At 40.2% G+C, this 27542-nt stretch overlaps 5 protein-coding genes across 10 annotated transcripts in view; 3 read left to right on the top strand and 2 right to left on the bottom strand.

Annotated features, from left to right (window-relative positions):
• The first annotated feature begins 16 nt into the window (after positions 1-16).
• On the top strand, positions 17-1348 carry LOC108126688 (uncharacterized). Its single transcript, XM_017243360.3, has 2 exons — positions 17-311; positions 374-1348. The coding sequence occupies exons 1-2, from the start codon at positions 97-99 to the stop codon at positions 1083-1085; spliced, it is 927 nt and encodes a 308-aa protein (XP_017098849.2). The 5' UTR covers positions 17-96; the 3' UTR covers positions 1086-1348.
• Positions 1349-1692: 344 nt separating this feature from the next.
• Positions 1693-20596, top strand: LOC108126613 (beta-1,4-glucuronyltransferase 1). 4 transcript variants are annotated; one of them, XM_070276942.1, is made up of 7 exons: positions 1693-2145; positions 7613-7631; positions 16361-16616; positions 16678-17567; positions 17628-17824; positions 17884-17996; positions 18053-20596. In XM_070276942.1, exons 3-7 carry the CDS (start codon positions 16368-16370, stop codon positions 18248-18250), a joined length of 1647 nt encoding a protein of 548 aa, XP_070133043.1. In that variant the 5' UTR covers positions 1693-2145; positions 7613-7631; positions 16361-16367; the 3' UTR covers positions 18251-20596. The 4 variants fall into 4 exon arrangements, with proteins under 4 accessions (XP_070133043.1, XP_043068459.1, XP_070133042.1 ...); XM_043212524.2 differs by having other exon boundaries at positions 16675-17567; positions 18053-20595; XM_070276940.1 differs by lacking the exon at positions 1693-2145 and adding an exon at positions 3060-3130 and having other exon boundaries at positions 16675-17567.
• LOC108126777 (cytochrome c oxidase assembly factor 1 homolog) lies at positions 8908-9753 on the bottom strand. The gene has a single exon (XM_017243461.3). It carries the CDS (start codon positions 9658-9660, stop codon positions 9040-9042), a length of 621 nt encoding a protein of 206 aa, XP_017098950.2. The 5' UTR covers positions 9661-9753; the 3' UTR covers positions 8908-9039.
• Positions 20597-21443: 847 nt separating the features above from the next.
• obst-E (obstructor-E) lies at positions 21444-24799 on the top strand. Of its 3 annotated transcripts, none has more exons than XM_017243458.3 (2): positions 21444-21683; positions 23982-24799. In XM_017243458.3, the coding sequence occupies exons 1-2, from the start codon at positions 21629-21631 to the stop codon at positions 24671-24673; spliced, it is 747 nt and encodes a 248-aa protein (XP_017098947.2). In that variant the 5' UTR covers positions 21444-21628; the 3' UTR covers positions 24674-24799. The 3 variants fall into 3 exon arrangements, with proteins under 3 accessions (XP_017098947.2, XP_017098949.3, XP_070133044.1); XM_017243460.3 differs by lacking the exon at positions 23982-24799 and adding an exon at positions 23080-23890 and having other exon boundaries at positions 21446-21683; XM_070276943.1 differs by lacking the exons at positions 21444-21683; positions 23982-24799 and adding exons at positions 22885-23020; positions 23080-23890.
• Positions 24800-24838: 39 nt separating this feature from the next.
• The window catches only part of LOC108126775 (neuroguidin), a 29771-nt gene continuing 27067 nt past the window's right edge, over positions 24839-27542 (bottom strand). Inside the window, exon 4 of the mRNA XM_017243457.3 lies at positions 24839-27491. Coding sequence (XP_017098946.2) covers positions 27358-27491 — 134 coding nt within the window. The 3' untranslated portion in view covers positions 24839-27357. The remainder of the gene's footprint in view (positions 27492-27542) is intronic.

Genomic DNA, 27542 nt, shown 5'->3' with positions numbered 1-27542 from the left:
ACTAATGGCAACAGAGGATTTTCCGAATTCTTCAATCTGGTAGTCGGTCACGTACAAAATGTTTTGCTTTTTTAACAACTTGTCGAAAACTTAAAAATGATCGGGCACAAACACCTCCGGTTGCGCTACTACACTTCCTTGGAGGAGGCTGTGCTGGTGCGACTGTGGCGCGAGCACCTGCACGAAATTTCCTCGTACTCGGAGAACCTGGCAATTTTTCGCGACATTTCGTTTGGTCTCCAGCGAGTCGGCATAAGGCTGAACAAGCAGGAGGTTCGGCGGCGCCTCAACTCTTACCGAAATAAGTATTTGTACGACCAGCATCACAGCCAACAGTCTCCAGTTTCTTTAATCACAATATTTTCGTCCACAGAAGCGAACGAAGCCGATTAGACAGCAACCCAGAGTACAAATCGGATTGGCGCCTTTACCCATTAATCGACAGTTTGTTAAACCCCAGTCGACCTACCACAATCGAGTGTAACCCTCGCAACGTTATAGAGGCCGCCGCCGCCAAGGCCCGAGCTGATTTGCCTGCCTTGCCGCCTATTCAGTACCCACAGGGAGCTCCGATAAAGTTCGAACGCAATCCCGACGGATGTGCCTTCCTGGAGCCATCGGAGCTTACACCTGTGCTGAAAACGGAACCACCTAGCGTTCCTTGCGACTTTATCAAGACTGAGGAGAAACCCACAGAGCTGGAACTAGCCACTGCGGTGGCTGGTTATGCGACCCCAGCCTTCGATAGTACAAACCGCAGAGCCCCTCTGGCGCCAGCCAACCATCAACTAGCAGTAGCAGTGGAAGTCCAAACGGCGGCCACTGTCAACGGTCTTGGAGAGGCGTCCAAAAAAAAACGTGGACGGCGAAGCATCATGCCGCGAACTGGTCAGATCACCATGGCCATGATAGAAGGGCTGCGCAAAGAAAACGAATCGCTCGAGGCGGATATCGATACTAGCCGTCGGCTGCTTGAGCAAAAAGAAAAGCAGTTTGTGGTGATACAGCAGAGCGTCTTGGCCTATCTGGATCACCAAGAAGCCATGTTATCGCAACTATTGCGGCATAATATTAAGAATAGTTAAGTAGTTATTACGCAAAGATGACAGCTAATGAGGGAAAAAGCTTTAATGAGGGATACTTAAGTTTGGGAGTGCCATGAAACAGAAGCTGCTACATACATAGATATAAGTTAGAAGCAGATCCCGAAGTGAATCTCAGGGACCACTGCATTTTTTGTTCCTTACCGACACAAGTCAAATTTGTTAGATTTAAGAAACCACGTGGAAACCGAAGATATTTTTAGTTCTTACTTTTCTATATGAATAAAACTGAAGCAAACTGTTTAGATTCTAAACTTTAGAAATAATTTATATTTTGAAAAAATTTTAGTTAAAGAAAAAAATATTTTATTTCGTGATTAAATAATGTTTTATTTTTCAACATAGCTGCCTCCATATTTAATACGATCTAACAACTCCAAATACCTATAAGATCTTTTTATAAATTAAAACAAAATTTAAATTTGAAAATTCAAACAATATTGGTTAGGATGAACCGGTTAAGAGCGAAAGGTCGACTACACGACGATATTCCACATTCCAGTCCAACGATAGTCGAATATCGATATACAAAGTATCGACATATCGATGTCTCTCCAGCCCTGCAAAGTGGGCCCAAAACTCGAAACCGAAAACCCCACAAAATCGTCAAAACTCGTCAATAGAGCGGATGTGTGTAGCAGAAGTTAACCCAAGTGGGGGATTCAAACCGATTTTGTTGAGCTGAAACAACAGACTCTGCTGCTACGTTAAAGTGACGGTTTTGGCCGAGCTTTTGAATGGATGAAATGAATTAAAAATAAGAAACCAAAATGCTGATTGGCTGATGCTCTGACGACGCTCGGTGGACAGTGATTTCTGCAATCAAAGCCAAAGCTTTTCGCGAACGAAAACTGAATTACGGCGGCGAGTTTTCTTATTGTTTGTCCAGTCGTTTGTCCGAAGGAGTTGCGAAAACAGGACACCCAAGGAGTGGCGCCGCGTGTGCAAGTCGTGTCGGAAAAAAAAAAGAGTTTTTTGCGAAAGGCCGAAAACTGAGCCTCTCGTAAGCGCTGCAGCCTGGTGCGTGCCGAAGAAGCAGAAGGTGTGTAGATGAGCCGGAGAAAGCCAGATCGCCGCCACAAACCCCAAAATCCAAAAATCCAAGCCACCGCAGTGGCGAAATCTCTTAAAATGAAAAACAAGTGTAACACAAATATTTAAATTCGCGAGGCCTTTCATGTTTTTGTATTGTTTCGGCTGTGTGTGTGTTTGTGTGTGTGTGTGTGTGTGTGTGTGCGTGAGGGGCCGAGAGCATCGCCCAACAAACAAACAAAAAAAAAAAACAAAATTATCCTAAATTGAATTTGGCTCTCATGGTGGCAAGTGAGAGAGAGTCACTGTTGCTGTTGTTGTTGTTGTTGTTGTTGTTGTTCTGCTGCATGTGGCATAACCAAAATCAGCTGGTCCGCCCTGCCCATCCCTCGAACTCGACGACCCGACCTTACATGTGTTTTGCGCAGTTTAGTGCAAAGGTGGAGCTTTTCCTTTTTTTTTTTTCATTTTCGCGTGCCTTCTCCACTTGGATAATCTTCTCTTTTTGTGTGTTTTTTTGTTGTTTTCTGAAAAACGATTCTGAAAAGTCAAGTCACTGCGATAAAAACCCGTTTCGTGTTGCGTCTCTGCCTTTAGCTTCGTTCTCTGTTTGTCGCGTCACGCCTTGTTTCTGTTGTTTGTCTTGTTGTTGTTGTTTTTGTTGTTATTGCCTCTGTTTGTAGTTGTAGTTGTAGTTGTATTTGATTTTATCGCCTGCTCTCGTCTCTTTCATTCATAGAAAACGGTCAGCAGACGAAACAACAACAAAAACCACAGAAAAATATAAAAAAAAAGCAGTGCCGCTGCCGCGATTTCTTTATTATTCGCCCCAAAATAAAAAAAAAGCCAACCCCACAATAGCTACACTTTGTGCCCCAACAACAACCACATATATAAATAAAATAATTAGCAGCCTGCCACAATCAAAAATCGTAGTTATAAGTAGTTGTTGTTGCCATCATTACGGCCGCTTTCGAGTGGGGAGTGTATGTGATGTAAGTTTTTCCACACCAGGTCCAGGTCCCCTACCCCCCACCCCCTCCCCAGATGCGTAACTAAGGCTATTGTTATTCTCGTTTATCATTGCTTTCTCATTTGGGGCTTTTTTTTTCTTCTCCTTCATTCATATTAACCGCCTCTTTATCGGTTAAAAGTTTCCCTTGTACTATATAGTACTATATACTGTGACTAACTATGTATTCAAGTTAAATAAATGGTAGCCAATACCCTTATCATATCTCTGCCATGACCCGCATTATAAATTTTTGGTTTCCGAGTAAAAAATAAAAAATAATCTCTTTTAATATTAATCTCTTATCGTGAGACTCCCACGAGAGTATGAATTACACGACAAGCGTGTCTATAACCAATTCAATAAATCAAAAAATTAAATTAAATTATCCAAAGTTCCCACGAGTCTCCTAGATGTCTATAAGGTCTGACTGGCCAGTTTTACGTATAGCCCTGGCTAATCTTATCTCTCTTTTTCTTTTTTTTTTAATATATATTTTCAAGAAAGTATTATTCTCGCTCTGAGATCGTTTATTTTTACAAATAGCCTGCTAATAAATACACAACCTTGTCAGGCATTTAAAAATACGTTTGTGTCTCCAAAGTCCCCATTTATAAGCCATAGGAAAACACATAAATCTCGCCGTCGTTTGTGGCTAAAAATTGTCATCAACTAAGCATATTAAAAAAAAACAAAAATATTAGCTGGGAGACCCAAAAAGCCATAGCTTCCAAAAATAACTAAATATCGAAATCCGAAACGATTTTATGACAAGAAACATTAATTACTGGAATGTCAAACAAGAAACTAATTTGTTTTTAAATGGTATGGGATTAATTATATTTCAAATAATATTTAATGTTCGGTTATATTAATTAGTTTTCTTTATTTAGTTTAAATATTTACCCAACACCTGAGGTTTCCATCCATCTGAAGACAACTCCTTGTCGCATAGGTTTCCAGGCTGATAAGAAAAGTGGATGGAAGTGGAGGGACTGGGTGGCCAACGCATTGCAGTGGTGGGATTACGTCGATGCCGATAAGCTTGGCACATATTCCCCTAGCCACTTGATAAACAACAAGCCCGCTGATAAAACGACCATTTCCGGCTGGCTGTTTGTAGTGGAGCTACTACTATGTAGTTCCAAGATGGACTCTGGGCGTGCCCTTATCACTAATTGTCAACTTTATTGGTCATTTTCTTGATATATGATGTCAATTAAATGTCAATTAAGGAAAGAAATTGATCCAAAATAGAAATACCCAGCTTACCAAAGTCTTAAAGTCCCACAAGACTTGCAAGTTGAAGTCCCCTTGAGGGAAATATTTTATAAAAATGTATTAGAAATTAAAAAAAGAATTATTGTAGAAATTCCTTTACTTGCGACCATTAGAGAAGTATTAGTAGTTGTAGTAGTTCTAGTAGAGAACATATACCCCCACCTTTCCACCTCCCTAGGGGTATTGATTTACCATTCTGTGGTTAACCGCACATAACATTTTTATGCGTTTTGTTTTTCGTGTCGTTTGCCATTTGAACACTTTCCCAGACCCAGACCGAGACTTCAGAGCCTAATTCAATTAAAAATAAAATTTTACTACAAACGTAGATGCATAGAGCTGAGAGGGGAAAGTCCTGCAAGGACTACTTATCAAGTTGCAATAAAAGTTGCCTCATTCCCCTGGAAATGGTGTCACGTTCTGTGGTTTCTAGTAAATGTTTGGTAATTGTATTATTTTTTCGAGCTTTCTACAATTGCATTGAAACTCTACACTTTTGTTAATTAAACTTTATTTTCCACTGCCTTTTTTTGTTATTTTTTTTTGTGCTTATCATTGTAATTTGATTAATTTATTTAGTGCATTCAAACAAGCCCTCTCTAGGGGGTTACCATTGGTTTTGTTTCTCGATTCGGGGGCAACGAAATGTTATCCCATTTTCCTCTGGAAATTAGTCACGCATAACTGTCAGTTTGTACTTCAGGGGCACGGCCAGGGCAACATAACCCGGCCGGGTCGGGTCGGGTTGGGAGGCGGCTGTTGGGTGGACAGGTGTACGTTTTATGCGACGCCGCTGACACTTTCCCAGGTGACACAGGCGACCCAGTTAGGGGCCGTAGCCAAACAGCAATGTCATCGTAACTCAAGAAGTGTGTGCATGCCTGACAACCCTCGCTTTTGGCTGAAGTATCTATGTACATTCTAGACTCCCCTTCGAGGTATTTTAGAGTTCCATTTAGAGTTCAATAGGGATTTTGCTTTCCAAAGAGAGATGAGAATATGAGGTGATATTGAAAAATATTCATAGTTTAAGTTAAAAGTTAAAAGGTACAATAGGCTTTGTTTAAAGAAAGTATAAGATAAATTCTAATGTTTTTATTACTATTTACTTTAAATAAAATACTGTTTAAAGGTGAATACAAATTCTTAAAACAAAATTAAATTGTAATTATTTAGTTTAAGTTTAATTAGTAATTAGAAACTCCTGATAACAATTTCGTGACCCACAAAGACACTTGGAAATCATAGAAATGGAAAATCTAAACTTCGAATTTTAAATTACAAAGAAAAGTAAAAAGCTTTTAGTTTTTACACGTTTTGCATATCCAAGTTTGATAAATTTTATTAAAGTTGGGTCTCTGGAGCACGTTTGGCTTGGCTTTGTTTATTTTCTCATAATTTCAGTTGTTTATCAAATACGGAAATCGAGCCACAAGCCATTGTACTCCACAATAGCTGAGTACATTATTGGGTTGAAAAATCTTTATCCTAAAAGATATATAGAAATGAAATGGATATCCACTTATCAGTTATAAGCCCTTTAAGTGTGTCCTCCCGATCAAGACTGCAACCTTGGAGGAAGTCCCTGGAAGCCTGCCAAGTGTCAAATAATATCGATGAACCACCAAGCTGGGCTATTCTGAGAAGAGATGAGATTACTAGACTAGAAGAGGTAATGGTGGGTGGAACTAGACCTCCTGAGCCTTTGTTCGTGTAAGAGTGCCAGTGTATCCATTTCTGAGTGATTTATGAGGAGGATCAAGGGCCAAGAGTAGCCTAGAATCTTTAAAATTTGCTTACCAACAGTTTACTGGCAAGTCTACTTACGATATGGTTTACTATTCAAGCAATCTGACGTTCAATTGGCCTTGATAACCCAAGCTTATCAGGTTTCTGACAGCCTTGATTAGGGTTGAGAAACACTTTTACTTTTGAAGGTTGGTTTTTATCAAAAATTGTATAGCTTTTTATCAACACATATCTTAGTTCCATTTTATAGTATAATTGAATTTTATTTCTCTTGAATTACTTTTCGGCTGACCAAAGGTATGGCATTGAGATTCTTTGATGAAAATATTTCGATGCCTTTAGATATTTTTAGATGTTGCCTGGGACAAGGTTTCAGTGTGATTTGTTTGTGTGTGATTTTTCGTGACTGGGGTGCAATTACTTCCCAAAAATATTCAATATAATATTTGTACGACAAGTGCGTTTTAAAAGCATTCGTATTTGTACGGCTGGCGTTGAATGGTTTGATAAACAAAGCTTATCGCTGCCTCAGTCAGACGCAGTTACGTTTTTCCCCACTTCTGAAAAAACTTGAAGAGGTAACTCCTGATTTTTATAATTCCACGGAATTGCTTCTTATCTTAGAGATGATTTTGGTATTTTAGCAATGAAAGTATTCCAAGCATTCATTGAAAACCAGACTCAACTAGAATAGATAGGCTTTCTAATTGTATGAGTAGTTTAACACTAATGGTTCTGTTTAAATCGTATTAAAAAAAACAGCAATTTGAAACCTAATTAGCTTCTTATCAAGTAGAACAAGCCAACAAGTGCTGAAACTTCTGCAGAAACCTCGAGAGTACTTTCAAGAATGTTCAACATCCAAGATAAGTTATCTTGTACAAGATTGTAGTAGTTACTTGATTAGATTTTTCTGACAACCAGTATGACACATTGTAAGTTAAGATTGGTGGTTTTAACTAAAGAGGTTTGAAGATTACTTCTAATGTATTTATAGTTTTATTAAAACAATTATAATACTTGTTTAAAGACTCTTTTGTTCTCTATTTACTTTTCAATAAAAAAAAGGCTATTTATTATGCAAATATATGCACTGTTTTAAAGACTATACTACGCTTCTGTCTGCGCAAACAAGTGTGTTTTGGCCTCGTCGGTACATATTGAAATTTGGCCTTGTTGACATTATCTACGACTCCCCAGATATGGCGCTGTTCGCCTTTATTTAATTAGACATGCAAAGGCGTTCCCAGGAGAAGTCATGATTTATGTACACTTCATTAAAATAACCCTATTTGCACCACGGATACCACAAGGGGTCAATTAGCCTGGTATTTTATTTATTTGCTCATCAGACAGGGCTATTATTTATGCTACTTTTGGCTAATAGAATTACTAAATCTTTAAATTAATTAAAGTTTGTTTCTTTCTCTTTCAGCTATCAGCACCAAAAACAGGTAAGAAATAAATCCAAAGTCATGTACTTATCTTCAAGTAATTGCAGGTTCATGAGAGTCTAAAATACTCCTAGATCTGAGGTCTAAATACCTGATTACTAACTTTTGTGATTGTTTTTTTTCGCAATAAATAAAACTTACTCATTTATGGCTTGGCATACTGATATAGCTTGGGAATGCCCCGATACGTGACCAAATATAACGAAAATGGATTGGGTATTTCGAAACACAAAGTCTTGATAACTTTTCCATGCAAATTACGTGGTTTCAGTGCCCCTGGAACAGTGCATTCCTTCTGGGGACCAGCTGTCCTGGCTAATCATCGAGCCGGTTTAGTTTACTTCACTTTTGTTTGCTTTGAGCTGGCTTGTCGTTTTCATTAACCTTAATTAGCCAGTGACGTTGACATTAGTGACTAACCGTGTAAGTGCTATCGGGCAGCATATGGTGACTTTCTTTGTGCCGGCATGCCCCGTTCAGTGAAGTCATTATGAGTGGATGAGTGCGACATTATGTGGCACACGTTTTTCTTCAATCGTTTTCTGTTTTAAACTCTCCTGCCTGGTGGCCTGGCCTGGGTGGGCACTGGCACTGCAGCACCAGCTTACTGACCATGACCTCCAGTTGTTGCCAGTCACCGTCTTGATTCTCTTCTGGCACTCTTTCAACTAACATGCCATTCGTAACCCTGTTCTAGGGGCTCTGTTTTCCCCATTTGAAAGTAACATAAACATTGATAAGTACTCTATTTAGATCAAGTATCGTGTATTTACTTCAAATACGCAAATGTGGGTTTTCCTTTGGCAAGTACGTCGACCCAGAGCTCACTTCACTGCCCACATGCGAAAAACTAGTTTTCCCATAAAAATGGCACTCATTTCTTAGCACGCGGGCCCCACCTGACTTTGGACTCAATACGCAGCAATTGCTTCATTATATTTTTAGAACGAGACGCCGAGCCAAACCGGACTCGAATCACTACGACTTTATGGCCAGGCTCCGCATTAGTCGCTGGACAATTTAATTTGTAAAGTAATTTATTTAAACAATAGGGCAGGTGGTGGTCTTCAGGTAGTCGCCAGTAGCTTTGTTCAGCGCACGCCTAATTGCTTCTGAATTTGAAGCTCCGGTGTGTGTGCTTCCCTTGACTTGTTGAACTTTCAAGGTTACGAGAGGTAGCCACGAGCGCCTCTGTTGAGTGGCCTTTTAATTAACAAGAAATACAAACAGATTTAACGGACACTGAGTTTCCCTAAACATAAATATTAATGGAATCTACCTTGTTAGACGAGTCTTTTAATAAACAACATGTGATTTAGTTTATGATTTCGCCATTAAGAGTCGAACTTATCACAATTAAGAGTCGAACTTTTTTTTGGTATCCTTGACTGCCAGGGATCCAGGGTAACTACTGCATGCTCCCGCCCTCAGCCGTCTGGATGTAGGGGGCAGGCTCCTGACCCTGATGCTGGTGCAGCGGCTGGGGAGGATTGCTCTGGATGCTGGGCGGCGGGCGTTCCGCATCCACTTCGTTGGGCTCGTCCTCGACAGGCTCTTCCGATGCCTGTCCCGCTGCCTCTTCTGGGTCGCCCTCACTGCTAAGCAGGGAATAGGTTTTGGGTTTCTTGAGGAGGAATCGGGTGTTGGGATGCTGCTGGGTCTCGAGTTCCAGGCGCTCGATTAACCAACCCTTTTTGGGGGAATTGGTGGCCCAAAAGTAGACGGTGCCCTTGTCCTTGGACCCCTGCACCGACACCTGCAGCTGGGCCCTCTCCCCGTCGCAGCGGTTCTTCTCGTTGGACACACTGAATCCCGACTCCTTGATGGGCTCCCCCAAAAGACCCACTGCCCCGCTATGCTGGCGCAGTTGCTGAATGGCCATCTGGTAGTAGTCCGTCTGGCGGACCTGGTCTTCCAGGCGCCAGCGCATGTAGGCCAGGCCCGATATAGAAGCCAGTGCCCCGCAAATACAGAGGCTACCTAGCGTTCGCTTCGACGGCAGCCCAATACGCAGCTTCAGGGTGGGCATTACGTCGCTAAAAATGTTTTAATATTTTGAATTTTGTTCTAGAGGCTTTGAAATACTCTGATTGAAACTTCAAAACTCAAAACTGACATCATTCTCCCACTCAGCTTCCAAAGAGGAGATTTTCAATCGATCTCCAATACTGGCATCTGCTCGCCTGGCCTTTGGATAATTGCAGGGGAGCTTCCTTCTCCGCGTGGTCAGCCATAAAGCTGCTAACCATATTCCAGCGGCTTTGGTCAATTTTGCAGTCGGCTGGCAACAGGCGTGGACGGAACGATTACCGCGGAAAAGTCTGGAGAAAATCACAGAAAACTAGTTTTATTTATGGGCTGCACAGTGGGACGCAAAAATCATAACTCAGTTACCCGCGGCGGTTCTTAGAGTTGCGCTTCAAGCCCCACCATACATTCCATGTGGAGTTGTTGTTGAAAATCCAAAAAATGTATTTTCTGGAAGTGCTCTGGTGTACTTAAAAAGCGGCTGCTTTAATGGAAGTTATCTAGGATGATTAAAGCCGGCTTTCAGAATGAGTTTATGCAAATTTTCAGGGAAAAGCCTTTTCCACTCGGAATGCCAATAGATAAAATTATATGGAACACTAGCACAGCCTGAAAAGGCTCTTTGGTTCGTATGGAGATTATTTAAACCAGCAGCCGCTTAATATAGCCACGTCCTTGCCTGCCAGACTCCAATGGCTGTTGGAAGCTCAGCCATTATTGGCTTATATGGCAGATTTATTTTATGGGCAGCTATTGATTATTTTAAAGCCTGAGCAAATTACTCATTGATTTTATTTTAATAATAAGCCGCGCTGGCTGAGGCCGGCTCTTTAATAGTTTTATGTTGAGGCGCGCAAATGAAGCGCATCGTTCATTAAGCAGCACGATGGCGATGGCCAAGCTCTTGGGCCAGGGTCGGACCTTGGTTAAGTCATAAAACTGGTTGCTACCTATCCCCAGCTACCTACCCAAGATGAGAAATGCAATTGAGCACACCAATGGTGCTGAGCTATTGTAAAGTCTCTGATTGCGTCATGCGATAAGACCGAAATAAGACTACCCCTTGATGGCGATTTTCACAAAATTCTCAAAAGATTCGATCAAAAGTTTGTGGCTTGCGGCGATTTCGGCCTTCATCAACCGAAGAGGGCTTCGAGGCAAATTGCCCATTAGCCTTAAACAACTTAAAGACCATCAATTATAGAAGCACCCATCCACTAGGGCTGTGAAGCGCAAGATGCCAATCTATTAGCATTTTGTCTTTCGGAAAATTCATTCCATTTGCCATAAAGTTCATTGATGATCCATCTTCCGAGGACTACGCTTCCAGCCATTTTATTCGGCCAGCCTATTAGTTCCACGGGTACTGGGTATTTATAGTTTAATGGAGTTGCAAATAAATTAAACTGTAAAACATGACTGAAATATATGATGAATGACGCAGACTTTGGTGGTAAACATGGCCGGAGAGACACAACCCGGCGGTGCCAGGTTGAATTTAAAGCCAACTTCAAGGTTGTTGTTTTTAATTGCTTGTCTCCGGTTGTCTTCAAGTACGGCCGACACCAGCCTCAGCCACGTTAACAAAAACAACAAGCTGAATAATGTTAGCGCCATAAATAAAATATACACCGAGAGGCTGATCGTACAGGGACCAGGGACCGGCCCAGAGTCAGGAGGGCGGAGCCGGAGGACCAGCGTGGTACGAACTCTGTTTTAATTGCAAGTTGTAAAATCTTTAAGGGTGGAGCTTACAGCCAAGCAACGCAAATAAACAAGGAACAGGAAAGGCATGTTCTATTTTTATGGAACCTTATCTCATGCGTCTGCGCTGCGGCTTTTGTTTTGTTATTCTCGGAAATAATCTGCGGAAATAATGCGATCTAACTAACTTAAAAGATGCTAAAAATAAAGAGCCAGACACCTGATCGTGGCAATAAGAGGGCCTGGAGTCCAGACAAAACATCTTAGTCGAGTCGAAAGCACTTTCAAGAATTTCTTTTTGCAAGATTCTTCTATTGTAGTACTTTTCCTGCTGGATTATGTTACAGCTTCAAGATAGTATTCATTTTGAAATAGAAAACACCAAACAAGGCTAGCTCTGAACTCTAAAGAAGCCGCTACTAATTGTTAGGTGAAGCACAACTTTTAGTCACACTTAGATTAGTTAAAACACATCTTTTAAGACATCACTTCCTTGAAGTTGCTTTTCCACATAAACCTTCAAGAGTTAATACTTCAAAAACATACAGGAAACTGTTCTGCTACTAAAAAGATAAATCGTATTTCTTATAATAAACTTAAAGATTTAAGATTAGAAACACAAAAGAGGTTAGTAGATAGATAAATTCTTAGAAAATAGCTTCCCAAAAATCAGAGGTACCATGGCGGTTTCTACTAATCCGTTTTATGTTTAAAGGTGGAATTTTAAGATAATCAGTCCGCCATTAATTTTTGGAAGAGGTTCTTGTTAAAACCCAACTGTTCTCAGCAATGAAATACTAGAATGATTTACCTAAGGGGTCACTTGTTTGAAAATACTATACATATTAAGGAAACGGATGAATTTTAGAACCCTACCTGCTAAAGTTCAACAAACTCACAAGTCTGAAACTTGCGAAAAGCTGGGAAAATGTAACACAAATGCAGTTCAGTGAGGAAAGCGGAAAGCACCTTTCCGGAAAAATACACAATTCTTATTTACGCGTCCCACTACCATTTGCTTTTTTTTTCATAAATAATTAAACGAAAGAAAGCGTCCGTGTTCCCTGCGAATTTTTAGAGTGGCTTTTCTCGTTTATGTTGCAGTTTCACTGCGGAGGTCTCTTTGAGATGTCAGGATGTGCCGACATATTCACACACTTTCTTTGGGTATGATGCAATAATATTTTTGTATAATCAACCACAAATAAATAAATAAAGAGAAACAGGTAATTGCAAGTCTGTGTCCTTGCCCAAAGTGGATATGTCCTTTTTTATTATGTTGTTCCAACCTGCCATGTCATTGTGACATTGTTGTGGAAGCACACTTGCTTCTTAGTCTTCATATATAATTCAAGCTGCGTGTTGAGGATAAAACGACATTTCCCTTAATTTTACTTAAGGAGGGACCTCAGCAAGTGCATTAACTCGGTGCGTGAGTTCTACTTAAATTCGGGAAGTCTATTTTCGTTTAAAATTTAAAAAGGAAAGTGCTATAAGTGGCTGCTCTGAAAATATTTTTCAATTAGTAATAACGCGATAAGTCGCATAATTATTCTGAACATCAAAAGAAGAGGAGCCTCAGATGCAGATACATTTGCATCCCAAAGTGCCATTAATGAAAAAACGCGTCTGTTTTTCAGTTCTATGCTAATGCCTCATCAAGTAGAGCACCCAGCCCATATGTACATTCTATGACAGTCATAATTCCCTGTTTCCTGCCATCCACTGGAAATAATAATCGATTCCAATGGCACCTGTCCAGTAATTGAGAGTGCTACGCTTTTGTCAGTTGTGCGCATTAATGTCACGCATTTACATTCGGCCCTGTGTTTGATTTACCCTAGACTGCCCCCAAAAGACCCCAGCCACCTTCCAACAATAGCAGACTGATAGTCTGTTGCAATTAGAATAATTATAGAAAGCGCAAGGTCGGCTGGGTTGAGGATCTTAATTAGTAGATAGCTCATAGCTTTTTTTCTTTCAAAGAATTCTTAAAGTGTAGTCCGTTATTGATATCCAATATTCTGCTATACATCCCATTTGGCACAACCTCCATTCCTTGACGGCTCTGGCTATCAATACGATGGCGATTCGACACTTTCGTGGTCGCTGGTACATAGTGACATTATGGTCGCGTGATACCAAGCGCCTCTAAACAGGCAAAAAAAAGTGGCTGGTATCCAGCCAGAAATATGTATCTGCAGGAATGTATATATAATAAGAGTATACATCGAAGCCAAGAGGAGTGGCGTGTTTGTTTACGTTTCGCTTTCGAAGCGCCTTTCCATCATCCAGCTATTTGGGTTTGGGTTTGGGTTCGGGCCTGGGCTTGGGATTGGGATTGGGTCGCTTCATTAGTGCCAATGCACTTCCCATCTTTGTCGCCAGCAGTTGGCAGGCTAAGAGCTTCGAATTGTGTTACGCGTCTAAGAGGTCAAAACCAATCGATTTTTTTTGCCTTTCCATTCTACTTGCCTACTTCTCTTACGGCCAGCTCACGTGCTGCCATTAGGGCTTATACTCGTATGTATGTATGTACATAAACTGATGTATATGTTGGCTTTTGCTTGACCATAATGAGTTCAGGGAATGCCTCTTGTGTACTTATCATTTAATACAAGGAGCAAATGTTTCAACAACTGCAGAATCGAGACAAATGTATCTTGTAAATATTATTTTTAAGCCAACCTCGATATCTTATATATAAAATGTTATGTCATGGGACATCGTTGCTATTTTGCCTTACAGCGAAAAAATAAACTTGATTTGATATTTCCGTGACCATCGTCATTATATTTGCTTGTGACCACAATAAGTATCCATCCGCTCGTGTAGAGCTCTTAAATTACAGCACAGCCATGAACAACTATTGTATTTTATTTAAATCGCCACATGAGATGGCTGGCTTTAAAGAGTCACGTGAAATAATCAAGCTAAATGACGGAATGAAAATCAATATCGGTTCAGTTATTCAGTTCTGGGGCTTGTAATCCTGAAGTCGAAGCTCTTTACGACAGTCTCTATTAAAAGAAAGCCATAGGAAATACAATACCGCCGTCATACTTTACTGCCATAATACCTAAAGATTGATGAGGCTCATTAAAATCTCATAATTTAAGCAAATTTACTGACAATGCCAATAAATTACCTGAATATTTTCCTAAGAAATGTTGGTCTTGTCGAATTTTAATGCTACGGCTTTTAATAGTCATCATATATCATTAATGAGATTCTACTCTAATCTTATCCCATCTTCCATACCATGTTTCTGGTACTAAACTGTGTTTTAGAATGCTATTAAAAGTCTTTAAAGTTTTCTTAATATTTATTTTAGTGATTGAGTTATCTGCGTTCCGAATTCCCAACATAGATGAACAGTATATCTTGACCACTTAACTTCCTCCGCGAAAATAGCTTCAGAAAAAGGCAACACAGGAAGAGAAGAAATAATAAGGCATTCCACGGGGCTCCAGGGCCAGCTCTTTTTTTGTTTAAGCATAATGGGCCAACGAGCCGGTGGAGAAAAAGGGTAGTTGAGGTTCACTTGAGGCCAACGAATTCAGTTTCTCTGTTGCCAGTCAAAGTTTACTATACCTGGTTGGCAACAGCCAGAAATTGCCCACCACAACACAACTATAATGAGACTGATCGCTCAAAGATCTCATCTCTGGCTAGAAGACTTTTCAAACAAGTAGAGAAATAATGGATCGCCTTATGAGCCTAAAAGACTTCAAATTTGGGTCACTTCTCTATTCAGCATAGCGCACACTCGTAAAAATCCTCACGTTTTGCTCCAAATTTCCAAAAATCAATTGTCCAAATATTTTGCATAATTGGTGAAGGCCTCAAGCCATATACTGAACACACGTCTTCCTAAGAAAGGCAACCCAAAAGTGTGATAGAACTTTTAATACCTTTTAATAGAATATATAATAAGTAAGGCAGTATAACCTCTCCATGGAAGAGTATCATACACACTTATTTGATTCCAATGCTGATCGTGAAAGCAAAACCCCCTAACGCTAGGCTAGAACTGTTGCCAGGCAGCATAGACTTCTCTCCAAAAACTTGAGTTGTTTCTTGAGTAGATTTTATCAAATTAGCCGCCGGCTACCCTGAAGATTATGATGCTGCTGCTCGCTGACGGGGGTCGAGTGTCGGGCTGTGGAGCGGCCGGATCGGTTTCCTGTGTTCGCAATGTGCGGATTATTTTGGGGACTGGAATGGGCATGGACCGTGTTGGTCATGCAAATTCATCACATGTTAATGCCCACGGAACAAACAAAACTGGTGGCACTTCAGAAGGCCTAGAGTCTTGGCCCCATTGTAGCTGGAGCAATGAACTCCGAGCATCACTCAAAAATATATATGGTTTTAACTCTCAGCCTCCCAAATATACTGTGGTTGTGGTACAGTCAACCGAAAAAACTCCAGGGGCTGTGTGAAATATTAATGGTTTATTGTAAATTTTGTTTTTTATCTGAAAGTTAACAAGCGTATAATAATTTATTAGGCTATCGGTGGATAAATAATGTTATAGGTTATGTCAATGTTTAAAAAACACAATTAAATATTGAACAGTTTCTGTTTGAAAATATTTTTCATTAAAAATGGAATGCAAAAATATCACAAGGGAAATGCGCAATAGAAAAACAAACTAATTTCCATTCGCTGAGAGCCTGCTTGCTTGTCAAATAGCTTCCTGTGCGACATTTTGTTGGGTTAAATGCTCTGAATGATAACTACTTGTGGGTGTTAGATAGCAAAGACAAACAATCTACGTAAGTAGAAAACAAAAGCATTACGTTCGAACCCACTGGCTAGCCTGAAAGTAGAACAGTTCTATTGCAAAAGTCCATGACTGCACATTCACTTTTGAAAATGGATTCCCCTAAAAGGCAAGCTTTATAGTTCAAGATTTGATCGATAGGGAACCTCCTATATTGACTATATCCTTTGATTGCTTGAATATTTACCCATTTTTGCTCTCCTTTCAGCTGCAACATGCGTTTCGAACCTTTGGGCCAGAAAATGTTCACTCGCCGCAACTGGCTGCTCCGCTGCAGCATCCTGATCAATGTGGCAGTGATCCTGTACATTGGCAGCCAGTTGATGATTGGTGGCGGCAACAACTTTACGAACGGAGGGAGCTTCCTGCTGCAGGATCAGCAGCCGGCTTCCATCGTCCAAGTAGCACCAGGATCTTCAGCGGCACAAGTCCAACAGCCACAAGCCACCCCAAAAAACCAAAATGTAAGTATTAATTTTAAAATACTCTAAAAATTGACTAAAAAATTAATATTATTTACAGCAGATTGACATCTTTGAGTCTGAGGAGAAGTTGCTAGCCAATGCCAATGCCCAAGCTGCGGTGGCAGGACCAGTTGCCCCGGCGTCTGATGGTGCAGCTGCTCCGCTTTCGACCAACGACAGTGGCGGTGCAGCTGCTGCCCAGGCGGATGCCGCTCTGGTGATCGACAATATTGCTGGTGGAGGAGCGGCAGCGCCTCTGGGGGGCAACCCGGAGGTGAACAACACACAGTCTGACGGCTATATAGTCACTGGCGACGAGAAGGAGCTGGAAGAGCGGGTGCGCTCCTTGATCAACTGCTATGACCACGACTACCACCAGCAGACCCTGCAGCGCGGCGACTTCTGGGTGCTGCAGAACTACGTCCAGGCGGAGCACGGCGAGATCAAGTGCCATGAGTCGATCACCTACACGACGCACGCAGACTACACCTTCCTGGACAACCTTGTCCCGCTGCTGGAGCGCTGGAACGCCCCGGTGAGCATCGCCATGCACGCGCCCGGCACCGACTTCCAGCCCACTCTGGACTCGATCCGGTACCTGCGGGACTGCCTTCCCGGTAGCCACCTGGTGCGCGCCTACACCACCTTCCACATCTACTTCGGCACCAAGCACATCCCCAAGTCGGTGCCCAAGCCTCATGACGTCCTGAAGACGGGCTACAACTGCACGCTTCCTCCTCCCTACTTCAACGTCAGCTCCGGCCACCTGTACAAGGCTCAGAAGAAGCTCCTCTATCCGGTGAACGTAGGTCGCAATATTGCTCGCGATTCGGCTCTCACCCACTTCATCCTGGCCTCGGACATTGAGCTGTACCCGAATCCGGGTCTTGTGAAAAAGTTTCTTGAGATGATTGCCCGCAATGAGCAGTACTTGAGGCGCAAGGCTCCTAGGTAAGTCTGTTGTTGGATACAGAAAAGAGAACTCTGCTAACTACTTGGTTTTTCTTGTAGAGTGTTTCCTCTGGCCATTTTTGAGGTGGAAGAGAACTCCCCAGTTCCGCATGACAAGACTGAACTGCAGGAGTTCCTTCGCACCGGCAAGGCCATACCCTTCCACAAACGCGTCTGTGCCAGCTGCCATGGCGTGCCAAAGTCTAAGGAGTGGATGTCGGCCAACGAGACAGACGATCTCAGTGTGTTCCACATAGGTAATTATGTCTATTAATAGAAATGGCAATATAACACTTAACTGATAACTCTTTCGCAGGAAAACGCACTGGTTACTACGTGCACTGGGAGCCGATCTACATTGGCACGCACGCTGATCCGCACTATGACGAACGGCTCAGCTGGGAGGGAAAGAGCGACAAGATGCCCCAGGTGAGTCATGATAAATATTTATCAATGGACTTGATTCATGTGTTCGTTCCATTCAGGGGTATGCGCTGTGCGTTCTAGACTACGAGTTCCACATACTGGACAACGCATTCCTGGTGCACAAGCCGGGCATCAAGGTACTGAAGAAGGACAACCGACGGGCCATGCTGTCGGGCAAGACGAACCAACTGATCAGAAAGATCATCTACCCAGAACTGAAAATAATGTACGGCATGCGCAAGGGATGTGCGATATAGTAACTAATCATGAAACTGAGCTGAGCTCACCCAGACTTGAGCAAGATGAAGAAGAAGGCGAAAAGACTTCAACCAACTACACTATTACTATTTGCAATGCTATAGATAGATAGGCGGCAACGGCTCGATAGATTTCAATTCAGCCTATGGCATAGGCATAGGAGGCGCACTGCAAGTGTGTATCTTTCAATTAGCTAGAGACTTAGCGTTAGGACTATTAGAGTATTACGTAGTAAGCCATAGCTGTAGGTCGTGTCGTGTCTTGTCACCTGTTGGCTTATTCTGCGATCGGGGTTCTTGGTCTCTAGAGCCTGTAGAGCCTTGGTAGCGAAGCTTACGTACGTTTAACGTAATTAGGTATGATGCGGAGTAGGGAGTTAAGCAAGGAAGATTTCTGATGGCCAAATATCTGATGGATGATTGTGAAGGAGCCACACCTGGACTTATTCCATAGACTTCCTGTAAATATTAACGCGAATCGAATCGCACGGTGGACACCCCCTGCTCTCTGGTAATCCGAGACTGGAGAGTTCAGCTAACGGACTCCCACTACACATAGGCAGTCATTTTTCAGTTACTATTCTAGCCCGTTACCTTAAGTTTAGTTTAGTTAGACGAATTTTCCATTACTTATTACGTATTACGTATCCACAAACGTTTGGAATTAGTTCTTTACTTTTGTCCTTCCTTAACGAAATACTCAAGCAAGAGTGAGGAACTCAACTTTATACCCGCGGGCGCATGCCAAGCAACAGTCTAACCATTTTATGTCTGAATTCTCATGGTTACTTCTAATACAGAATACACAAGCAAGTTCATAAACATTTTCTTGGCAATGTAGACTTACTACAACGACCAAAACGTAGATTAGACCGACTACCGGGCCAAAATAATTTGTATTTATTAATTGACTTCAGTAGATGAGGTATCAAGTGTTAAACTGCTATCTATTAAATAGACTTTGAGGAGTAAATCGAAATCGAAAAATAAGTAAAAATAGAAGGCTAAAGAAGAGTTTCAAGAAAACACAAACAAATAATATTGTAACTTATGTAAGAGTACACACTTTGAGAATTGATTTGTTAAAACAACACACACCACACACTGAATGGTAGTCAGGACAATTATTGCAATTGTAGATTACATTTCAATAAGCGTAAATGCAAACCGTGATATTTGTACTAGTAAAAGCCAGATGGATATGTTAAATGTAACTGATAAGGAGTGTAGGGACAGACCGAGGGCAGAGACATCAAACTAAGCGTAAAATGAATTTTGGATATGTTTTTTATTAGTGTTGAACATTAAGTCAAACTTGTGCACATAGAATTGTTAAAAACATAATTATACTGGATTCGGATTAGCGATTCGAGTTCCGGATAAATGCTGAAGATTTTGGTTGAGTAGGCCTTATCACAATGAAGAAGAAGAGTAATAAACAACCTAAGCTATCTTAGTTTCTAAAAATAGGAATTAATTAATTTAGTCCTTAGCTGAAGTTAAAAATATTTGCGAATGATGTTGAGAAACCATTTGAGAGTGACTTGGGAACAACTTGCAACCATTGATGTTTGTATTTTTTGAAGAAAAAAACCCCTATGCTTTATTTCAAACATTACCCGACCAAGTCTGTGTTTAATTTATTCGCTAATTACCTATGGTAGGATTGGTCGACACCTATAATACATATTTTCCATTAGTATAACTCAAATATCAGTAGCCGTAATGAAAATTGTTGGAAATGTAGCCAAGAGCGGATAAACCATACACAAATTGGAAGAATTTGAATGGTATTTGAATAAAGAAATGTATAAAAGTGCCTTAGAAAAATCGAAAAAATATTGAATATTTTTATGAACCACTAACCGATGCAGCTGGAATATTTCCTGAGTTAATTGGCATATTTTTTAACGACAAGGAAGCCTTTTGCCTTGCCCGGCACACGCGAAGAAAATCATTTTCACAAAATCAAAACGCAAATGTATTAAAGGGTATTTGTAAAAAAAACGCATTAATCTTTATTTGTATATAGTTAGTGAATTAAATATTTGCGTCGTTACTTAATGAGTCTTCTTAATATTACCCAGCCTGCCAATTGTTTGTTGAATTCCATTTACTTTATGAAATATGAATTTAGTTTTATGATTATTTGATTATACCTTGGCCTCATTTGACCAATTATCTCTAATTGCAGAAATTCGACTTATTCACATAAGCCTATCTTAATAGGAATATAAATATACGTATATTTTTTGTAAGAGTTAAGTGCAAATCTGCTGAGCATGGACTAATAGCTACAAATTAAGAAACCATAAAAACACGAACATTAAAAAAACTAAAAACTAAAGAGAGTTTACATATAAAAATGTCAAAATAAAGAAACATCATTTTCAAACAATGCGGAATTTGTTCTTTGGATCTATACAGATACGTGCGTAACTTTTGAATTTCATCGGAAACATTAACCAGTTTTTCTGGCTTTTGGCATTTACGCATATGCCTTTTAGCCAAATATATCATCTTTCAGAATTCTTTTATGACCACGAAACTTGATCTGTGGACTATGATGAAATTTACAGTCCTAGATAGATGACTTAGATGCCTATGAATAGTTAACTAATCAAAAATAAATATTCAAAACATATTTGAAGGCTGTCTGCCAAGTTACATTAAAATAAAGTAACAAGAAACAGACAGCCAAGCCCATCTGGAATCCCCGTGCCAGCTTTAATCTTAAGTATAATTCCAAGATCATTGTCAAAACTGTCGAGATTGGTACTCATTGGCACAGCCGACCTTTATTTCAGGTTGGATTTTCAGGTTTTTTCGATCTTTGAGGCTGTTCAACGAAAACAAAAGTGCGAAATATGCAAATTCAGGAGGTGATATTATCATTATTTAAATAGAGATTTCTTTGATTAATACCAAGACGGTTGCTAGCTGAAACTGAAAGCAGAAGAACTTGCTGCTCTGACAAACTGATTCATCTCGGGCCGAGCCAAGCTTTTTCTGTCGAAATTTATGCCATTCGACTGCCTTTTTTTGTATGTTGGTTATTTATTTGCATGTATCTTTTTATTGCCGCCGATACTGAGACACTGAGATACTCAGATACTCGTACCGACGATGACGGCAATAGGTGTTGCGAATCCCCCAACGGCCTGGGAAGATCAGCAAGCTTCGGAATCTGGCGACAGTTCGGCTTTTGGCTGCTGATCATCATGGAAGAGCTTCGGCAGAGCCGTTGCTTTTCTCAGTTTGCCAGTTAATATCAGCGTTGCGTTTCTAGCGCGGAACAGTCGAAATTGTCAGTTCGTTGGCTGAGCACTAGCCTCGTCTTAACTTAAGAAATCGAAAGTCTATATACCACCGGTTGAAATGGCTAAAATATATATCAGTGCTTTGTTGTGCCTGGCCATGTTTGGCTCCATGGGTTAGTACAAAAAACGAAAAACACAATTTAATTGTCATTTTAGGATATTACGTAAATTTTTTTGTACACCTTGTTTGTCGCTTTGATGTGGAAAAGTTGAACCTCTTAAGTGCAGAAATTGCAGTTTTTTTAAAAAGAAAAAGAGACTGGTTATATTCCTTGAAATATTTTTTATAATGTATTTCATAAAAAGTTTAAATGTGGTTTTCCTATAAATATATTTTTCAACAAAACCCTTCCCTTTAAGGACTAAACAGGGACTAAGCCTTACAAAATTTTTTAATTACTACTTTATAATAAAACTATAATCTATAATCAGGAAGAACACTATATGATATCATATCACTGAATAATAAACTGGTTTCCTATACGAAAAAAAATAATAGTAAAAAAATCTGAGCCAAGCTTTTTGGATTAAATACTCTTAATAATAAGTACCCATGAGATGGCACTGCACCCACTAGTCCACAATTACTTCGTGGCGTTCCCACACTTAATTGTATTTTGCATAACCATAGATACAAGTGAGCAACATCATCGCTGCACTACATACTTTCATCCGTGGGAGCTTTAGCTACATATTCGGCTAACAAATAATAGTTTCATCAATAGGAGGAAATAATATGAATTGTAAATGGCCAAACATTGTAGGCGAAAAGTGCATATCATAGCTAAAGGTTACCACAGTGTGGGAACTTTGAATTTTTTGTACTTCCCAGCTACCGAACATTTTTTGTTTGTTTTATTTCAAGGCCGATCGCCAGCTCTTAAAGATTGAGTTCACATGCTGTAGCGGCCAGAAAAAAAATCAATATTGCATAACCTTTGGCTGCTATTGGCACATTGGTTTATTGTTTAATGTCGACTGCGACCAGAAACAAGTTTTTACGCAGATAGCCAGTCAGACATGTTCAGGGAACCTGAAGGTGACAGATCGATCTAGATGTGAGCTCAGCTCATCTCTGACCTTCAAGCGTCTTTGCCATCTTCACTAAATCTGTCTGCGATGCACATACGTATTAATATCTGGAATGCCTATTTTAATAATTACATTAACAAGTAGCTTAAGTGATAATTTCAAAACCCATTCGTTATGGCACGCGGATTCAGTTTAATCAACTAACAGTGAGTCTTAAGTCTTACAGTTTTAAGTTTTAATTTAAAAGATATCATATTAAATAATATATTGTTTCTTATTATAAACCATTACTTTCATTAAACGCGTTAAAACCGATATAAATTATCACCATTTTTATGCGTGAAGTTTTCCAACAAGTTTTCGATAATAGTTTGTAAAATAAAATGTAAAGGCAGTTTCTCATCATAAATCATTAGAGGTAAGCTCATACCTTGGTACGAAAGGACCTTATTAACCGCTGACATCTTCGCATTTTAGCTGCCGCCGCCAGCGGAGGATGCCGGGAGGCCAACGGTACTGCCCCCGTGTCAGGATCCTGCGATGCCTACATTGAGTGCAAGAACGGCGTGGCCGAGGAGAAGCTGTGCCCCGACGGCCTGCTCTACAACGAGAAGTCCACGGGCTATCCCTGCGGCTACCCAATCGACGTGGAGTGCACCCAGCCCTCGGCCCGCCTGCAGGCCGCCCAGCCCACGGAGGACTGTCCCCACCAGTTCGGCTACTACCGCATGGGCGATGCCAGCCACTGCGGTCAGTTCATGAACTGCGCGGCCGGACGCGGCTTTGTCTTCGACTGCCCCGAGGGTCTGGCCTGGAACCCGGCCACCTACAAGTGCGACTGGCCCGACCAGGTCGAGGACTGTGACGCCGAGTCCTTCCTGGGCTTCAGTTGTCCGGCTCCGGCCCCCAAGTCCGAGCTCCTGGGCGAGCAGGAAGCGGACTATACTTTCCATCCTTCTCAGGACAATTGCCAAGTGTACTTCATCTGCATTGAGGGACGTCCCCGCCGCATCGGCTGTAGCGAGGATCAGGCCTTCAACCAAGAGCTGAAGCAGTGCGACGACATCGAGAATGTGCCCAACTGCAGCAGTGCCATCCGGGAGAAGGGTGCCCAGATCAAGGCCGCTCGTCTCCACGCCAAGAAGAACTGAGAAGTCGTGATTTTCCAAACACAGGCCATAATGGCATTGAGTTGCTCGAGTTTTCTAGTCTGTAGTTAAAGACCTTGCCAGTTTATTGTTCGCCTTTGGCTTTTTTTAATAAAAAAGTTTATAAAAAATGTAAAGAATTATCTTTTAATGCAAATACCAATTAGATATTAATTTTAAAATATTTATTATGCAGGCTACTAAATCGTAATATCAATCTCTTCTTTGCAGTTCTTTGCTCGCCGGAGTGTCCAGTGCCCAACGGTCGTTTCGCAGCCGGGGACCAGTGCGATGCCTATACAGAGTGCCAGGATGATGTTCCCATTGCCAAGCTGTGCCCTGACGGCCTGCTCTTCCACCAGCGTACTAAGGCCACTGGAGAGTGCACCTATGCCCCGTTTAGCACCTGCAAGGAGCGCACCCGCCTCCAGCCAGCCAACGGCACGGACGAGTGCCCCCGCCAGTTTGGCTTCTACCCGAACGGGGACCAGACCAAGTGCGGTGTCTACAGGAACTGCGCCCATGGCGTGGCCACCGTGACCAAGTGCCCTGAGGGATTGGCTTTCAACGAAGACACCTACCAGTGCGACTGGCCCGACCTAGTGGCCAACTGCAACGCAGAGGCCTACCTGGGGTTCAACTGCCCTGCCGCCGATCAGGCCGAGGGTGTGGCCTCCGAGGTGGACGTCAGTCCCGAGGGTGAGCTCCGCTACTACAGACACCCCCAGACCTGCAAGAAGTACTTCGTGTGTGTCAACGGCCACCCGCGCCTTTACAACTGCGGCAAGTACCTGGCCTTCAACTCGGAGTCCAAGCTGTGCGACTTCTACAACAAGGTGCCGGAGTGCTACGCCCTGCTGAAGGAGAAGCAGAGGCTGAAGGCGCAGAAGCAGCTGCCCACGTTGGCCGAGTCCTTGGCTTAGGTTTCCAGAGTGATGGACCGCATCCAGAGGCTGGAGGCTTATCCCTTCCTGAGCAACTAAAATTATTCTGTAAATATGTAAACTATCCCTATGGTTTCAATAAATGAGTAATATGTCCAAAGTAAATATTCTCCCAGTAAATATTCTTTAAAAAACACAAATAAATGCAGTTTTTGCTTTTATTTAATTTATTTTTCTGTAATTTATAATCAGTTTCAAATTGCAGATTTTGTTTGGAATTTCGTGTTTGAATTTTAATAATATCTGGCTTATGAGTAATTTGGTAGGTTAAAAATAATTAAAATTTACACGTTTTCAAGATTGATGTCCAACCACTTTCACAATTGAATTTTGAATATTTTACAATGAATTTCTTCTCCCTTTTCAAAGACAAATGAAAGCAATTTGTAATCGAAATCGAATATTTCTGGGTTGGAAAATAATTTAAGCTCGAATTAGTCATGGATTCATTGAAAACATGGATTACGTTTATCACCGAGTAACCAATATACTTTATTCAGAATGTCTCTTCAAGTTAAGCTTAAAAACTAAATCCCTCTCGCATCCTTTCCAAATCGATCACCTGTATCTGTGATTTGCTTTTCTTTGGCTATAAAAATTAAATTACAGTTTTTAGTATTATTAGCTTTTTGCTTTTTGACGTTTGCACTATTTTTTTTTTGTAGATGTTTTTCTGTTGTGTGGTTTCGTTTTGTTCGTTACATTAAATTACTACAAATAAATAGTAGTTAGTTCAGTGTTGTGTTTGGTTTTACAAATGGTTGTTTTCCTTCGACTCGTATCGTATCGTTTCTTCCGTATTTGTGGAGCTTGGCTAAGGCGACTTTTGTTTGGTTGTTTTCACTTTGTTTTTGTTGTCTTCACATTTTGCAATATATTTAACTTTTGTATCTTTCCGACTTCACATATTTCCATTTACATACACAAAGAGGAACAATTTGCACTCGTATTTCAATCGAACTGAAAATATCAAACTTCAAAACCAAATGTAATACAAATCTGAAATTCTTCTGAAATAAGCTTTGTTAACGAAACCCAATACGTTTTTAGTTGTTTAAAATTTGTGCTACAAATTCGGCTATTAAAATTATTTACTTTCATACACACGTTTGAGAAAAAGTTTCAGTATCGTTCCGGTTTCGGTTTCATTGTTCATTATTTTGTTACATTTTGTTCTCATTTTTAACATACTCAGTCTTTCAGCTTTCAACATAAATAAATTAATTAAATTAATTTATTTAATTACATTTAAAAAAGATGTTGCTTGCTTCCGGTAAATGATTTCGAGTTCTATTGCAGTTATATGGTAATTTCTCGTTGGTCTCCGATCAATATTGCTTGTCTTTAAAATTTATAGCCAAAAAGTTTTACACGAAAATTTGGAAAAAATTTCTCATCCTTAGTCAAAGTTGTTTGTAAACGCCAAAGGTTTTTGCTTGCATTCTTTTTATATGTAACTTATATCTAATCCGATTTTTATTTATCATTTATATATGCTTGTAATTATATTGTTATTATTTTTGTATTTTTAATATGTATTACATTTCATTGTTTCGAGCGAATTCTTGTTTATCGAACTTTAAAATATTTTGAGTGGACGTAGCTTTCTTGTGTTTTCGGTTAGTAAAAAGATTCCACTTAACTTTAATTTTATTTATACTGGAAATATAAATTTTCATCTTAATTCAGTTGTTTTTAGGAGTTTATCAGTAGGCATTCAAACTCAAAAAATGTTTTTCTATCTTTTTTTTGTTTGGGCTTCATGTTGAGTGGTTAATTCCTTTATTATGTGGGTGGGGTTTACATTTTATTATAGTTTCTTATAGTCTTCCCATAGATCCTTGTATTTCGATCCGCCTACCAGCTGATACGGTTCCTGTCAAAATTTGTTCTAGATTTCTTCTTACTGTATAAACCGGTCTTTTTTTAAGGCATCTGCTTTTTGTCACTGAATTTGTTATCTTTATTCATTTTTGAATATTTCAAATGTATCTTTTTGTTTTCATTGAAAGGTAGTTCTCTTTTTCTTTTAACAAAATCCTTAAAATCATAAAAAACTTGCCCAAAGTTGAATTTTGTTTCTGGTACTCCTAAAAACAACGAAATATCCTCGCATTCTTAAATTCATTTTGTCTGTGCCCTAAGTTAAATTTTGTGGTTTAAAAACTCATGTTCGCTCTTTTGCAGGGTAATATAGTACTAGACTAAATTTGTTTCTATTCAGAATTAAGGTGTTACTGTTTGAAAAATGGTCTTATGTACTTGTACACTTATCTTTTAGGTTTCTAACACAACTTAATGGTTTGGCGGCCGAAAATATGCAGTTTACAATGCGCATTAACTAGAATATATCGTTCGATTTTCATACAATTTATTTTTTTTCTGGTTATTATTTCTTACAAGTCTAAAAATCAAATTACGAATTTTTAAATAAGAAACCAATTAAACTTAACGTTTGATTAAAGAAATAAAAACACACGTTGTTGTTTGAAAATAATATTTTAATGAAACTTTTAATGAGCATTTTAATTAAAAATTCAACACAAATTAAAGTAATAACATCAATCCTGGTTTTTCAATAAAAATCTGACGGAAAAAAACTTAATGATAATTATTTTAATTGCATTTAAAAAGGTTTTTTGAACTGTTTCTAGTTTGCCCGATTAGTGAAACTTTCGCTTTTTACCACCGCGCTTCTTGCCCTTGCCCTTCTTGGCCAGTTTTCGCTTTTTGCTGCCATCGCCTCGCAGTGCAGATTCGCGGCTAATCTCGCCCAGGATTTCATCACCCAGTGTACCTGTAGACAAAATAATCAAGTTTTTAATTTAAATTCTTAATATTTTATTGA

The sequence above is a fragment of the Drosophila bipectinata genome, chromosome 2L (genome assembly GCF_030179905.1).
Source record: "Drosophila bipectinata strain 14024-0381.07 chromosome 2L, DbipHiC1v2, whole genome shotgun sequence".
NCBI classification, from domain to species: Eukaryota; Metazoa; Arthropoda; class Insecta; order Diptera; family Drosophilidae; genus Drosophila; species Drosophila bipectinata.
This window is presented reverse-complemented; position numbering and strand designations above follow the sequence as displayed.